The sequence below is a fragment of the Arvicanthis niloticus genome, chromosome 21 (assembly GCF_011762505.2).
Source record: "Arvicanthis niloticus isolate mArvNil1 chromosome 21, mArvNil1.pat.X, whole genome shotgun sequence".
NCBI classification, from domain to species: Eukaryota; Metazoa; Chordata; class Mammalia; order Rodentia; family Muridae; genus Arvicanthis; species Arvicanthis niloticus.
This window is the reverse complement of record NC_047678.1, coordinates 4504047-4521646: the sequence shown is the minus strand read 5'-3', so window position 1 is coordinate 4521646 and position 17600 is coordinate 4504047. Positions and strand designations below refer to the sequence as shown.

General features: G+C 34.7%; 1 protein-coding gene across 1 annotated transcript in view; it reads left to right on the top strand.

Moving 5' to 3' along the window:
* The window catches only part of Phip (PHIP subunit of CUL4-Ring ligase complex), a 114800-nt gene that overhangs the window by 36713 nt on the left and 60487 nt on the right, over window positions 1-17600 (top strand). Inside the window, 11 exon segments of the mRNA XM_034483628.2 lie at window positions 10375-10596; window positions 10881-10981; window positions 13061-13131; window positions 14199-14299; window positions 14392-14432; window positions 15071-15169; window positions 16056-16136; window positions 16138-16184; window positions 16187-16206; window positions 16739-16752; window positions 16754-16871. Coding sequence (XP_034339519.1) covers window positions 10375-10596; window positions 10881-10981; window positions 13061-13131; window positions 14199-14299; window positions 14392-14432; window positions 15071-15169; window positions 16056-16136; window positions 16138-16184; window positions 16187-16206; window positions 16739-16752; window positions 16754-16871 — 915 coding nt within the window.

The window sequence follows — 17600 nt, the reverse complement described above, 5'->3', positions numbered from 1 at the left end:
GCACAGCACAGGATTATAGGTGGGTTATCATTGAGCTTGAAATAGAAATACTGATGGGAACAAATTCATCAAGTTCCTATACAACCTTCTAAAGAGTAAATAAATATATGTCTTCATTGAAGGCAGGGAAGAACAAATGGTGCATTTAAAGTGTATGTCAGGTTTCTTGTTAAGATAGATCTACAGAAAACAGGCTGGTCTGGAATTCACCTCCTTTCTGTTTCATGTTCAGGCAGAATGCTGGGATTGTGGGTGCATATTACCATGCCTGGCAAAATAACTCTTTTAATGGATCCTATTGTGGTGTTTGGATTGAAACAAAAGTGATGTTGAGGTGGTATAAATTGAAAAAGTTCTGGCACGTAGCCATGAAACAAAGCAGAGCTTGACTGTCACAGGGAAATGAGGATTAGGTCAGTACATTGAAAATAGATTTATAGGATTCAAAAGACTGATGTATATACGTGAGGACAAGTATGAGAGGACATGCATTTAACTTGTTTCATAGAAAGTCATCTTACAGTGTCAGGTATTTAAGCAGAAAAGGCTGCCAAGGTGGAACATGCTCTCATGTCTTTGAGAAGTGTGTGGGGGGAGCCAAGTAGACATTCTGAACAATAGTGGGAATGCAAGAGTTAGATCCTGTCCACAGGATTCAGCTTAAAAATCATTTCTATGGAAAACAACTTTACAGATGAAGAAAGCTTAATCTTCAACTTTTAAAGCTGACAGGGGAACATGGTAACTGGCATAGCAGTTGCCTCTGGTTCTGGGTGGTATTGTGTAGATAGAGCAGGAGCATCTGTCTTAAAGGGCAAGAGATGAGATTTTCAAGACTAAGGCAAAATAAGACTGGAGGTATCTTACTAGCTTACCAAAGTTATTAATGATTGCCTTGATTTAAATGTTTGTAGTCCCCACTCTTAAAGTACTATTTTAAAAATATCCTAAAACTAGTACCAAGAGGTATTTTGATAATGGTTAGGTTATGCCTTCTTTAATGGGTTGGTGTGCTTATTAAAGAGGCCCAAGGGGACTTGTTTGCCTCCTGTCATGTCTGTTAGAAGTTGCCACCTAGAATGTAGATACAGAGATTTTTTTTTTTTTACTAGACACTGAATCTGTTAGTCTCTGCATCTGACTGATTACCAGCCTCCAGAATTCTGAGCATTGCTATTGTGTATAAATTACCCACCCAAAGGTGTTGTTACAGTAGCTCCAATAGATTAAGACAGGCAGTTTTGACAAATGATAAATGTCGCTACGTCTGTGTTTTAATTACATTGTTACTTCCCCCATATATCATATGCAAAGCTTTCTTAATATTGTTCACAACCTTTCTACTACTTGTTCCCTTTGCTTGTGATTGGATTGTTTTCTCAAACCATTCATGTGGTTAATTTCTTTATTATCAGGTTGAGGCTGGTAGAAAGGATATTGACATACTCTTGCAGTATGCCCCAAAGGGTACCAATTGTTTAAGAAGAGAAATTGGAGGTGAGAAAAACAGGACACTTTAGAAATAACATGACCAAATCAACTTTGCTACTTGTAGGATATATGACACTATGCATTCTGAAAAGTATCATAATGAGGAGACTGTTGCATCTTTGTGGTGACATTTATGCATCTGGTCATAAAGATACATTCTGCAGAGCCAGGCTCTGAGCTATTATGTGGGCCATATTTTTGAACTTTGAATACATAAATAAGAAAGGATTTTAGGTAGCAGAGTTTGAAGAAATATGGCAATTAAGTGAAATGTCTATATGGAGACCTGTGCAAAAAAAGAATTTATCATGAGTAGAATTGAATGAATGGACCCTGCAGATAGAAATTAATTTTATTTATATTAGGTTACTTGTTTATGCAGAAAGGGTCCATGTCTTAGGAGAACATAGAGTTTCAGGTCTACAACCTGCTCTTAAATAGTTCAGAAAAAGTTCTTGTTTCTGTCTGTCTCTGTGTCTGTCAAAGCACGTAAGTATGTAATGCTTATAGGGAAGAAAGAGTATTGAAGAGGTATGTAATGGTTATTGAGGAAAGATGTTCCTGAGGCACATGCAGGGAAAGTCTTTAAGAGATTAATGGACTTGGGTCATTGAAATATGACAGGCATTTTATGATTCTTGTAGTTTATCTCAAATTGAAAAAAATATCACTGGGAAGCTGTAGCTGAAGTGGCTTTACGCGTGTCAGGCAAGTGCTTTACAGCTGAGCTATACCCGTGGTGTAAAAATGCTTTATGAAGAAAGAATTAAAGGTTATGTATATAGAAGCAATAATATTCTATTAGGTATGTTTTGTTAGTGTTGTCAGGAAAGACAGTATGAAAATTTAGGGGAATGTTAATTGTGAAAAAAACTGTTACTGAGAAGGAACTAAAGGAGGAAACCTGAAGATAAGAGGTGACTTGATACATGGAAGCTCTGAAGGAAGAAAGGTTGGAGTATTTAAGTAGGAATGCTTGGACTGGCATATTTGAACTGGTTAGAACAATTTTGATGTAGGCCTATAATTAACAGATAATTATAATTACTTACAATGTAAAGTAGTGTATCTGGTTAGACTCCTGGATAGGGAATGGTATTGAGTTCTAGAGGTTAGTGATACACTCGGCAGCCAGAAAGAATGGTAAGTAGGAACCACCTCGAAGGAAACAACTTGCTGAATATGCTTAGCCTTTCAAATAAATGGGGATTTAAAATTTCTAGTGTTGCAAAAGTAGCATGCTTATATTGTTCTATGTTTAGAACCTGTGATGATTGCTGAGTTGATTCAGTGTTGTCATTACTGGTATAGATGTTGGCACAATTATACAAGAAAATTGGACACTGGAATGGTTGACCTTGGAGTCTTTTGACTAAATTTTTAAGGGAAGTGAAACAGAATTCTTGGTAAATTGCAAGAAGAAAATCTAGTGCCCTTTTCTGATAAACAGTTTATACATAAGTTAGAATCAATTTAGAGAGCTTGTTTCATAAGCTTGGTGATCTGACTGTGATCCTTGGAAACCAAGTAAAAGTGGAAGGAGAGAATTGACTGTAAAGTTCTCTGTTGACTTGCTTTATGCCTGCTAGCCCCTGCCCCTGCCCCTGCCCCTGCCCCTGCCCCTGCCCCTGCCCCTGCCCCTGCCCCTGCCCCTGCCCCTGCCCCTGCCCCCTGCCCCCTGCCCCTGCCCCTGCCCCCTGCCCTGCCCCTGCCCCCTGCCCCCTGCCCCTGCCCCTGCCCCTGCCCCCTGCCCCTGCCCCGGCCCCGGCCCCTGCCCCTGCCCCCCCCCCCCCCACAAAGTGTTATGGACTTGTAATAATTGTAAGTTTCTTTTAAAAATTTGAATGACTTTTAGTTCTGACCATCTGCTAGGTTGAGTAAGTTAGGTTGATACATGATAGTATTCATGTGTTTTACTTTATTCTAAAAGTGAGAACTGACTCATGAAGTCCTTAGAAAAATGATAGTTTTATTTATTCTGCTAGACAATAGTGGGTTTTTAACTGAAAATTGAAGATATCAAGGGTTTTTTTCTTGTCAAAATGATAATTTCTTATTGGAATTTATACTTGTGATTATTTTTTTTTCCTCCTTAAGTTGGGAAAAAATTTACAGGCTTACATTTTAATTTAAAGGTCATCTTAGCAAAATTGTCCTGTTTTCAAATGTGTGCAGTTTTTTACCTGAACAAACATGAACCAGAATTTTAACACTTTTACTTCTCTATCCTATTATATATTTTCATTTAATATTTTGCGTTCTTGTCACTTGAACAAACCATGTATTTAATGTATGTGCTGTGCATGTCTGTGTACACGTGTGTGGTAATGCTCATACACAGAAACCAAGGGAGATTGTTGGTGTCCTCTACCACTCCTGACCTAGTCTTTTGAGTAGAGGTTATGTCTCCCTGAACCTGGGGCTCTTCTTTTCTCTTATAGGCTGTAGAAAGCAGCAAGCCCCAGTGGTCCACATGTCCTCATTCCCTTTGAGTTACAGGCACTTGTAGAACACTTAATGGATCTTGGGACCTGAACTCAGGAAGAACTCTTAACCCCAAGTCATTTCCTCAGCCCCTATACTTGTCTTCTTTAATCCTCTGGCTTTGTTTCATAACAGCAGCTGTAATGGGTTTGGAAAAGGTAATTTATTTACATAGGCAAGAGTATTTACTGGATAAGCCATATGAAAAACAACTTCTGAAACAGCTTTCCCTTTAATTAATTCATTCGTTAATTAATAATAACTACATTAAAACTTGCTTTCAGAAAGTGATTAAAATTTATGAATATAGATTTTAGGCTATGTTTTGTTTTCTGCACCAGATTTGTGTGGTTTGCAGTTTTGTGTTGAAGCTTAATGGATTTTTATGTAGTAAATACAACATTTATTTTTTGAAGACTGAGGAAACTTAGAAAGTCTGGTGCATTACAGAATAGAGGGTCATATTAGACCTGTAGAAGTTCCCTTTCTCAGAAGAGCATAGCCAGATGCCTTCTCAGCTATGTGTTGCCTAGACCTGTATCCAAAAGAGTGCAAATAGTTCTTCCTGCCAAAGGTTTTGTTCCTTAAGACATTTTTTTTAAAGCAAATATGGTCATTTATAAGGGTCCTCATTAATTTATGAATTTTTAGATAGATATCTTGCCCATAGTAAAAGATCTAGCTACATGCTAAAAGGGAGAAATTATTAATACCAACACTTTTATTTAATACTTAAAAGAATTAGATAAATAACAGTGATTCCAGATTAAAGACCTGATTTAAAGGAACCTTTCTTTAGTATGTTGTGTGGTTTTTCAAGTTTAGCAGTAGAATAAGTGAATTGACAGACTACATGTAGTAAGCCAAATTCTCTGATTTGGACAAACCTAAATTTTGTTTAAATCCCACTGCTTTGTTTTTGTCAAGTTTTTGTACTCTAGTATATATTTTAACTTCTCTGCCTCTATCCTTCGTTGACAAGATACCTTGAAATAATTAAATAAATCTTGAAATAATTTTTTAAAAAATCCACAAAGTTTAACGTCTTGTTTTAAAGGTTACATAAGCTAATATAGGCTCAAAATTTTTGTTGTACAGTTATTCAGCCAGGTATAGTGACAATAGACAAACAAATACTACAGTGAGCACTTTTCATAGTAATAATGAATATATTGTTAAGTAAAATAGCTACTTATTGCTCCTCCATGCTATTTTGAGATGAACACTATAATAATTTAAAGAGAACCCCCAAATAAAATTTCATCCTCATTCTTTTGTTATAGCATTCCCTGTAACTGTGAACTCCTGATGTTTTTTGCAATTATGTCTGCTACATTGTCATCTATAAACTAATAACTAGGTTTTGTGCTCTCAGACCTGTTGTAGCTTCAGTTCTACAGGATCAGACTAAAGACAGTGACAGTTCGGTCGCTTGAAATTCTCTAGCAGCCACTTTACTAGGTAAAAATCAAGCCATGAACACCCTCTCTGGTCTTCCTTTCTAGATTAGTTGTTAGATTTGATAGTGTGTGGATATATAATGTTCCTGTAGCTGATGGCTAGTGTTTTCTCTGGGCATTGAGACTTTAGTGAAGAAAACAATACCAGTAAAGGTGTTTGTACTACCTGTTTTCTCACTGTTGACTTTGGAAAATTTCCTTCTTAATTCCCTTTATTCAACTGTGTTTCTGTGTTCACTTTAAACTTTTTTTTTTTTTTTTTGGTTCTTTTTTCCCTTTTCTGGAAATAATCATCATCTGCTTGTTTGTTTGCTGAGGTTAGTTACATAATATTTACAGATTTGCTTTAAAAATTGATCCTGATGCTCCTTCACGCATGCATTTTAATTGTTATTTTCTTTTACTATTTTAGTGTATAGAGAAGTAAACTGAGTCTCAGTATGGCATTTTCCTGAATATGCATCATTATGTTTTGTTCTAATTTATCGCCCTCCCACTGTCCTCTCCCATGTGCCATCATTTGTCCTGTTCCTTACTGAGATCCTCTCTGCCCTCCCCATAGTCCCTTCTGGGTTTACATCTCACAGGTATTTATTACCCTTTCTTCTCTTCATCCTTTCTTAAGAGTAAAAGGAGGAGGCCAGAATATGGAGAAATAGAGGATAAAATTAAATATAAAAAAGGGAAAAGATAATGGCAAGGGAAGAATATTATTGGGAGGTGGGGGGAGAATAAGTGATTACAATTAAAAAAAATGTTAAGGCTAAACAGTAAAATACTGCTCAGGAATGAAAACAGTCTAAATAAAATCAAGTGATACATGAAGGGGAATTAAACAAACTTTTAAAAAGGCTGTGAAACAAATACATCTAAAAGTGTTGACAAAAAAAAATGTGGCTGTACTTGGTGGCCTACACCTTGGTCTATGTAGTAAGAGAAGAAGAAGAATGAGATTTTGGAACATGTTCTTTCTAGGTTCTCATCTGTATAAAGGTTGAGAGTGCTTACTGAACTAGCAGACTCTGTATTTCTTATAGTTTGTACTGCATCTGTATTAGACAGGTATCCAGTGTTTACCTGCTTTGTCTATATCTTGCTAGCTTTCCTTCTTTATCTACCAGGGGCCTTTGCTTTGCAGTCTGGGAGTTAGCCTGGTTCTTGCACTCAACATTGTTTTATCTGGCCTTTATAAGATTTTCCAAGTCTTATCAAGAATAGGGGAAGAGACCAAGCCCCGAGACAGAGCTACCATCATGCTTTTTCAAAAGCCCCTGTTTATCATCTTCCTGGAGCCATGCAACAGGTTTTAGGTTCTAATTAGGTATAGATGAATAGATGCAGGGGTTGATCCTCACTGTCCACAGATTCAGGCCTCTTAAACTCTAGGGTTTCTCAGTTGCTGAGATCTGCTTTTAGCTAAGGGCAGGATATCTTTTGCTGACGCACTTCCTGTCCTTTGCCCAGCTTCCTGCTATTTATATCCTTCGGTTTGTCACTGTCTACCTATCCTGATCTCCACATCAGCTTTCTGTAGCCTTTCTTCACTCAGTGGCTGAAGGAGACCACATTGTAACTTTCCAGCCTTTATCTCAGATTCTTACTTTAGCTGAGGTTTCAGTGATAGACTCTCTCTCAAGATAGTACCCAGTTGCTGCACATCACATCTAGGGAAACACGAGCTTTCTGTCCACTAGAGGAATTACTGTTTTACCAGAGTTGGCAGGTGAGTTTGAAGTATGTGAGGAGGGTTGTGAACTTGCCCTAGGATAGGGCTGCTTTTGCTTTAGAGTCTTGGGAACAGAGGCCAGTCTTTGTTGTTCTGATTCTCCTTCATACATCTTCATATATGCCATGTTGATACACTTGCCTCTCACCACTTATTTAATATATTCTTATTTAATACCCAGTGTGGTTTTAACAGTTGCCTTTTGTAAGAGTCTAATGTCTTCCTCTGGTTTATAGCTAATCTCAGTATTATTTGTGGTGCTGGAATTAGGCTTAAGGAAAGAAAGTTTGTTTAAATTTTGATCAACAGTTTGATATGTTTAAAGAATAATTTTTAGTCAGTTTTCAGCTCAGCTTTTCAGAGTTCTTCTATAAAACACATGTGTAAGGTACTGAAGCGGTGGAATACTTTTCTAGGACTCAGTATGTTGGGTTTAATTCCTATTGATTATCACCGAATAAATAAAACACATAGTGCTGCATTATTTACACTTTCATTTTGGTTGCTTTTTACTGAATGTGTTCAGCTTGCTTGTATGTATGTGCATGGGGTGTGTGCCTGGTACCATGGGGTGCAGAAAAGTGTAAGATTCCTTTAAACTGGAGTTAGAATCAGTTGAGAGCCACCATGTGGAGGCTGGGACCCAAACCCTGTCCTCTACCAAAGTTCCAAGTGCTCTTAACTGCTGAGTCATATCTTCAGCTCGCTATGCTGTTTTCAGCCCTCTACTTTTCTTTTTTCTTTCTTGTTTTTTTCAGATAGGGTTTTGGGTAGCCTGAGCTGGCTTCAAATTTAATATGTAGCCAAGGGAAACCTTGCTCATTTTCTGTCTTCCACGTTTTGAGTGGAAGTGTCACAGTTTATTGTTCTATAAAAAATGCTTCTGGAAGCTGGAGAGATGGTTCAGTGGTTAAAAGCGTTGGTTGCTCTTTTAGAGGATCTCAGTTGATTTGCAGCACCTACATGGTGTCTAACAACTGCCAGTTCTAGCCTCTGCTGACACTATATGGATATGGTGCACAAACATACATAAATGCACCACCAGCACATGCTGAACAAATGTTTTCTTAGTGTTAGTGTTTTTGTTCTTTTCTGGTTAAGTATTTCTTATAGTCATTTTGTCAGAACTTAGTTGATTTTTTTTCTTTCAAATTTCCTTTAAAATAAAATACTAATCAGAAATAATATGAGGTAAAATTTTCTTAGGATATTCAGTGTTCCCTTTGAAATTCTGTCAGGAGTTCTTTGAGGGTAAGAAGTTTAAAGCAAACTTTTACTCAGATGTATATGAACACAGTGAGCAATAGCAATATTTGGAAGCAGAATTACACAAATTTTGCTTGTTGCTTATGTTACACATACGTATATTTAACTTAAAATACTATTTTCGTGATAAATATAAGTCAGAACCAAATACAGATTTCACTAAGTAGTCTTGATATTTTGGAGATTTTTTTCAGATTCTTTGTGGACATCCAAGTTAAGGTTGTTCAAGTTTCTTACATATAAATTTGCATAAAATTTCTATATAGCCTGTATTTCTATTTCCATGTACTTTATAAATCATCTCTGCATTACTTAACAGTAGCTACTGCAGTACAAGTACCTTGTAATTAGTTCTTTCATCCTGTTTATGGTAAAGAGACTGGACATGTTTGTATAAATGTATTTGTTCTGACTATGCTTGTTTATTGAAATAGATAATGGAAATGCTAACATGGTTTTGGATAAATGAATGTAGTGAATGAGTCTACTCAGTTTTTAGAATTAAGAGAACTTAATCAAATGAGTCTTGTGAAGCCTTTTTATTTTTGGCAAGTACATGCTGTTTTGTCCTTGTGGTATGTGGTAGGATAGACTTTGTTGCTGGAAGCCAAAAGTCTGCCATTCTTACTTCACTTCCCACAGATGTGCAGGTGGAATTCTTATCCCTGTTATTCTTCCTGGGTCTTTTCTAATCTTTCTCTTCTGCTCTGGTAACAACTGTTTTACTTTTTACTATCCTCATTGTTCTAGTAACAAGCTAATTTTACTACTAACTGTTTTCCCAACTTTGACCTGGTTTTCTGTTTTCTAGCCGCCTTCACTCTGATGACAGAGTACTCTTTGAAAACTACAACTGCTTCTGATACTCACTTGCTTGATCTCCATTGTAGATAATCATTTCTTCATTTCATCCCATTACTTCATAGTCTGTACTAGGATGCAGACAGCTTGCTGCTTGGTAACTTTTCTATTTTGCTACAGAATTCAACCACCCAACTAGCTTGTATTTAAGTGGGGAATGTTTTAGGTAGTGTTGGTAGAGTTTGAATTAATACGCATCTAACAGACTTCCAGTTCTAACCCCTCACCCTCTGACACAGAAAACTTCTGTGAGTTATTTGCTGCTGTGCACATTCTCTTCAGATATAAAGGTTTGGGTTTGCTTTGTTTTGTGCTGTTTTTAGCATTAGGTTGAAAGATCTTGGAAGAATGATAACATGAAACTGTAGTAAAACAAGATCCTGCTAGACAGTAACTTTCCAAGTATCTGTTTCCTGTTTTAACTTAAAGTAGCAGCAATACTGATGTTGTGAACGCCTAGGATCATTATATGATGGTTAATGGCACAGTTTGTGCTGTTTTAGATAATTAAGATTTTGGCATTAAATGATAAAAATAAAGCCCTGAAATTCAGATTTCTGTTTGGAATGTGAAATTGTAATATTTATTTCAAGATAAAGAATTAATGACTAGCCCTTTCCTTAACAATTCTTACTGAATTTAAGATAAGCACATAATTATATATGTTTACTGGTTTCAAAAATCAAGCCTTTTTCTTTGAGTAGTGATTTTAGCTGATGTCATATAATTTTAGCTGAACGTCAGTGATGATAAACTTGTTATACTTTCAGCTTCTAATAGCTTTCTCAGATTCCCCAGATTACTATTACCATTGCAAAATAACATATTGTTATTTTTTTGCAGTTAAGTTATATATTATTACTGCAGTAATTCATACTCTTTTATAAGATCAGAGGTAGCATAGATGATTGGTTTAGAGGAATGTGATTTACTACTTACATCTATTTCTCTTATTTGTTTTTAGCTACACAGTTCTTAACTAGTGATGTAATTGTTGATATGTGGAGATAACACATTTTTTATATTACAATTTGAATTATTATTTATAGCATTAATTCTATCACTGTTTTTATTCTAATTTTCAAGGGTTCTGATGATTGTCTTGTGAAAATCTGGGCCACAGACGATGGAAGATTGCTAGCTACTTTAAGAGGACATGCTGCTGAAATATCAGACATGGCTGTAAACTATGAGAATACTATGATAGCAGCTGGAAGTTGTGATAAAATGATTCGTGTCTGGTGTCTTCGAACCTGTGCACCTTTGGCTGTTCTTCAGGGACATAGTGCATCCATTACATCACTACAGGTAATTGTTTTAAATTGTATTAAACATTTTGTTTGTTTGTTTAGAATTTAATTAGATTTTATGACATCACTTTTGTGATGTAATATCTAAGGTTTAAAACAGAAAAGTAATTTTATGGAATTGTATATAATTGTAACTCACAATGACATGGTAATCTTACCTTTGGTTAGCTTTGTGTTTCTGGTTATTATTAGTTTCTATTAGTTTGGTTTTTAAAAGAGGGTTTTATTATTTGGACTGTCTCTGTTCTTATAAAAATTGTTTCCCGTATGATTGCTTTTCAGTTCTCACCATTGTGCAGTGGTTCAAAGAGATACCTGTCTTCTACTGGGGCGGATGGCACTATTTGCTTTTGGCTTTGGGATGCTGGAACCCTTAAAATAAAGTCAGTTGCTCTTTTACTTCATAAAATAACGTGTGTTTAATGGTTGAAAGTGTAAAAAATATCAAATCAACAAAGGGAAATATTTAAATGTTTTCTTGACTAAATAACAGAAATAAGCTTTGAATTTTTTAAAATTAATCTTTCATTTTTATTCCTCACCTTTTTTTCATGTACCAACTTTTTTTTCTTCATACTTTGATTTTATTTATCTTTCTCTGAAGTCCAGTTGTTTCCTTTAAAAAAAAAATGTTTTATTGCCATGTCTTTCTGTATGTTGTATATTTTTTTTCTTAGTTTAACTTATTACTGAGAACATATTAGTGTTGCCGATTTTTTTTAGAATAATTTAAAATATTACTGAAACTGTAAACATTAGATTTTTGTTTTGGAAAACAGTTGACATTTTCATTATGATGCTACATTAAGATACATACACTCCACAGCAGCACTTTGCAGTTGTACTTTTACCTCTAACCTTAAACCTTGATTTGTAGAGGTGGAGATGGTTCAGTAGTTAAGAACATGTATATTAATTATATTTCAGATCATACTCCCGTTCCAGGGAATCTGCTGCCCGGTTCTGACCTTCACAAGCATCAGGCACACATATGACATAGTGCACATACATACTTACAGGAAGAATACTCACACAAATGAAACCAATATATTTAAACAGAATCTTTTAAAATTTTGGCTTATCGAACCAGGGTGGCAGAACAGTTAAGCTATTGATAAAGGACATCGAAGATAAGTAAAATAGTTTTCCTATTTCTCAAAACTATGGTTCCAGGTAGTGTTTTGCTTTATGTGTGTTTATTTGAAAAAGGTTCTCACTTTGTAGCTCATGTTGGCCTGAAATAATTATGTAACCTAGGCTCTCTTCAGCTTGTAGTCAGCGTGTTTCAGTGTCCCATGGGCTGGGATTAAGGATCATGTGTTTATATTATATTTTAATCACAAACTGAAAAAATGCTCTAATTTTAGTTCTATGGACTGTTAAAGTTTTCTTCTCTGATAGGTAAAATAAGCAAAAGTAGGATTTTAGATATAATTATCACAGATTTATATGTACATTGTTACATGCAGCAGAACTCAAAATTTATAATTTTATTTTTCAACATAGTTGAAACAAACATGTCAAAAATACTACTCTAAAACATCTGTAGTGTAGTTATAGCTAGTGTAAATGAAGCTGAATGTAATTTATGTGTATGACATTATTTTGAAGGAATTTTACTCTTGACATTATTCACATTGAATCCAGATTGCTTACTAAAGGATATAAAGGATTAATTGTGTTTTGGGAGAATATTTTATCTTGTTGCTGTATTAGAAGATGATCAGGAGCTGGGGAGATGGCTCTGTGGGTAAGGTGCTTGCTATGCAAGCATGAGGTACTTAGTTTAGAGCCCCATCACCCTGTAAAACTTAGACATAGAGGCACATCTGTTACCTGAGGGGCTGGGAATAGGTTTGGGCAGTGACAGGTGGGTGACACTAACCCTGCTGGCTATCAAGTGATCTGAATGATCTAGTAAACTAAGACCTTGTCTCAAAAAATGAGGTGGAATCATTGAGAAAGAGTCATTGTCAGCTTCTAGCTTCTACACACCTGCATTCATGGGTTGCACACGTATTCATAGGTTTCCCGTATCCACCTAACACATGCACACTACTTTAAACAGAGAGGAAATGCTTAATTAACTGTACTATATACTGATAACATACAAACCACAGAGCTAACACCTATTTTGCCAATGTGTTCATTTTTACAGTTGATTTATTATATATTTATATGCTACTAATCTACTATATGAAACTTGTTAAATTGGATTAAAGGTGGTTGTAATTCATTTCTAGAGTTACAGTGGCTTTAGATTTGTTCTATATATGGAATTTATACTAGAATTTTAGAAGGACTGACTGGTCATAGAGTTTTGATTTTTTATTTTGATGATTTTAGGAAGACAGCCAGCTGTTACTCATTCATTTTGTTTTTAAGATTTTTTTTTAGAAGAAATTATTTCTTATAGCTCATTAGGATAGTTTTAAATGATTATTTATTTGATTTCATTATAGTCCAAGACCTACAAAATTTACAGAGCGCCCTCGGCCTGGAGTTCAGATGATCTGTTCTTCATTCAGTGCTGGTATGATTATTTTCCATTTTAATTTTCAACTTAAAATTGTTCATTAGAAAGCACATCTCAAAGAGGTGGAATTATGAAAATATTTTCTGCTGGATTGTATCTAATATTGTCATACATAAATTAGAACTTATATGCAAATAAGAATGAAAATCAGATTAGAGAACTTTACTCTTACGGGATTCAGTGTATATAATCACAAGAATGTCATCTTGTCTAGGAGGAGAGAATGAATGATTTCAAATTAAATAATGAATTTTTATAATTTCTTATTGCAAATAAAGTATTTTAGAGTTGGTTTGTTTTCATGGAACTTGGAGACATTCCATAAAAATCAGTAAAAGTTAAAAAAAAAATGATGAGCTTCTGTATCTTGTTCCAGTCTTCCTTGCTCTAGCAGTGCTGCTGCTCCTCTGAATAGGCTATGCAGCCAGGTGGCTTTATCATCTAAGTTTTTAAAGTAAATTGATAGATAGATAGATCTGATAAGTCAGAATCTGTTTTTATCTGCCTTTGTTAACTTATAATTGTAGGCAGCAGTGTTAGCTGAGGGTAAACGATAGTAAACACCTGTGCGAATCTGCTGCTGCTAAAATGATTTTCTAATTCACAATATCTAATACTGTTGCCAGTAGACAGTATTTGTTCCAGTTGTAACACAGACAGGTTCTTCATGTGTATTTTTATCATATTGTGGATTTATATTCTTTTCCTAAAATTACATTGTTATTTTAAAGGGTCTATGGAATGGGTCATTTAGCAGAAGTTCTTAAAATATTTCAGTGTGTATAACAACTTCATGCTTATTGCTGTCAGTGTGAAAAAATTTTCATACAAATTGTGAATTTAAAAAAGAATATGTTTGCTATATAGTACAGTCACATAGGTGACTGTTGAGGAGTACTGGGTTATTGCAGAGCTTGTATAGTCAAGTCATGGAGGAAATTGGAACTTAAAAGTAGGATGGGACTTTGATAGGTTTGGGAGAGGACAAAAGAAGACTCAGCAAAGTTCATAATATGTAGAAGTTGTGTTTTACTTATAAAAACTGATGCTCTTGTTCTTTGTAGGTGGAATGTTTTTGGCTACTGGAAGCACTGACCATATTATTCGAGTTTATTTTTTTGGATCAGGTCAGCCAGAGAAAATATCAGAATTGGAGTTTCATACTGTGAGTATTGGTGAAAGAACTAGATGGATACAGTCTTGAGTGTATCAACAGTTAGGTATTCAGCTTCTGTTGTGTTTTTTCTGTTTGTACAGGATAAAGTTGACAGTATCCAGTTTTCAAATACTAGTAACAGGTAAATATGTTTGTCTAATTTAATTGGAACTTGATAAAGGTAACTGTAGTAGTCAGAGTTTAGGTTATGTAGAAGTTACTCACTATATTGAAGACTATTTTTGACACAGAATATAGTTATACATAATGTTAGGTATTTGAATATTTCTCTAAAATAGATAAAAAAAATTATCTATGCCTTTATCTTTTGTATCAAAAGAGAAACCTTTGATAAAAACTGTAATATATCACATTTTTAATATTTAAGACATTGCTAGATGTTAAAAGATGACTTTCTGTTATTATTCTCCTGTTCTTGTTATAAAAGAAAATAAAGTTACTTCTTGACACTTTGACTAGAACAAATCAAGGTCTTTGATACTGAGGAGCAACTTTTTTCCATCATAAAATATTAATTCTGTTTGTCAAGTGATGTTGAAGCATTTTCAGAGTTATTTTTATCAGCCTGTTCATGACCTATTAAAATGGTCTTACAAACTCATAAAGTTTTAGGAGTTCTTAGATTTATTGAGACTTAGGAAACAATTTCTACTGTATTAGAATACTTTCAAAACAAAGTATTATTTAAAAAGACAAATTTGGGAAAAGTACATTTTGATAGAACCTCTGATCTCCCTACTTTTTTTTTTTTTTAAACAGGTTTGTGAGTGGTAGTCGTGATGGCACGGCACGCATTTGGCAATTTAAACGAAGGGAATGGAAAAGCATTTTGTTAGATATGGCTACTCGTCCAGCAGGGTAAGAGATCAAGCTTGAGTTATTTTTATATATTATTAATATTATAATGTTGCAGGTGGGAATGACCTTTGCTTATAAACTTGTGTATCATGTTCAAATGGTTAATTTTTTCATTAATTAGAGGTACTATTGAGAAGAATGGAGCTGAGTTTTGTGTACTATGTATTTATTGCCCTCACTAATAAGACCTGCTGAGTTAAACTTTTTGTTGTGTTTTACTAAGGGGATGAAACTGTTTGCAGCCTGAGTACCTTATTGTGTTCCATTCTTTTTATTTTTGCTTTTAAGACATTCTGGATTGATTTGAACTTACTTTTAGTCAAAAATGGCTTTGGTCTCCATTCCTTCACATTCTGGTGTTGGAATTATAGGGATGTGGCCTCACCCCTGGTTTTTTGAAATGCTGGGGTTCTGTCCCCAGCTCTTATGCATGTTATTTGGGAAGCACCCTACTAAGGCCCTGCAAAAGGATGACGTCATTCTCTGTGGCTTCCTCAGCCAAGAAAGATTATGATGTATGTTGTAACTGTTGTTTTAGTTTTACTGTTTAGTCTCTCTACTTGTGTTTATGTATAGTTGTTCCAGTGAATGGGAGAACAGAGCAGTCGGGTTAGTACCAGTCGGGATGTGAGCTACTGCTGAACCATAGATAGTTATTGCAGAGGGATTTACTCCAGAGATCTCTTCATAATGGCTTATGGATATAGTAACCCTAGAAATCTTGGATTTTCTGAGTCCATGCCATAGCTTCTGCTATTGTGTCAGTTTAACTGTCTTCAGTTACAGTGATAACTATTCATGTTAACAAATATAAACAAATGAAAGCAGATTTTATCTTTGTCTTATATTTTAATAATTTCAGCATAAACAAACTTGTCCTTTTCAGTCAAAATCTTCAAGGCATAGAAGACAAAATCACGAAAATGAAAGTAACTATGGTAGCTTGGGATCGACATGACAACACATTATAACTGCTGTAATAACATGACTCTGAAAGTTTGGAATTCTTATACTGGTCACTGATTCATGTCCTAATGGTGAGAAACAAAACCCAAACGTTTAGTACTGCTGAGGCTGACAGTAGCGGTAATCTAAACAAGTAAATAAGTAAAAAAGTCTAAATAAGTAAATAAGTATGGTTAAAATATCTTGATTGCTTTTAATATTACTGAGGCTGAATGTGTAATATATCTAAATAAAATTGTAGAATGTAGTCTAAATAAAATAATATAAATAATAAATTAATATAATGTTTAAAACTCTTTGCTTCCTTGGATAACCAGACTTGATAGGTAACTGGGGATAATTTAAAAATGCTACAGTGATTGGCTTGGGAAATGCATCATAAACGCTGGCTGTGTTTGTTGCATAAGAATGCAATAATTGTATTCTTGAATATTACTAATAATGCCTAAGTACTAGACAGTATTACTAGTCATCTATTATTGTTCAGACATTGGTAAAATTGAAATTTTTGCCAGTTTAATCTTACTACTAGATTTCTAGAAACCATTGTCATTCTGTTGTATAATTTTAAGTATTATAAATGCTTTGTTTAAAATCTTTTAGGGTCATGAAGTGAGGTGTTGTTTTTGAGCCACACCCATTTGATCCTAGAGTCTCTCTCTCTGCTGGTCATGATGGAAATGTGATAGTGTGGGATCTAGCAAGAGGAGTCAAAGTTCGATCTTATTTCAATATGGTAATTATATTTTTTGTTTAATACCTGTTAATGATTTGGAATATTTTTGACAGAAGGGCTCTGCATATCACAAGTGAAATCCATTTTAACTTCATGCCTTATTATGACTTTCAATGTCTATCAATAAGAAATTATTTTGTTCTGACTATATTGTGATAGCTGGCTTAGTTTTACTTAGTTGTTTTTAGCAGTGAAACTTTGATTAGAAAGTCATGTAAATGAAGCTGCGGGGAAGAAAATGTCTTTATGTTGTGTTTTTTGTTGTCGCTTTTTTGTTTTTGTAGAACACAGTTTGAGTACATCAGTTTCAAATTGAAGTCAAGGAATTAGGTAGTTCTAAACTTTGTTGAAATTGATAGCATATTAGATGTTTATTTGGCTTGATGCTTTACCTCCATGCTTGTGTTCCTGTGTTCCTTTGGCATATTTTTGTTGAACATTTGAATTAGCTTTGTTTGATTACATATATAGCTTGCTAAGCAATATCTGCCCTCCCCTTTGATCAGTGTATGAAATAACAGGATCCTTAAATATTTCACTTTATTGTCACATTAAAAAAACTGCTTCCTCTGTATTTGGGTTTACAGTCAACAAGAGGAAAGAAAACAGTGTGCTTTTATCTTTACTGGTTTACTTTTGTAAAAAAAAGAAATCTTCAATAAGTCATAAGATGGCATAATTAGCCAATTAACATAAAATATGAATTATTTTTTAATTTCAGTCATTTTT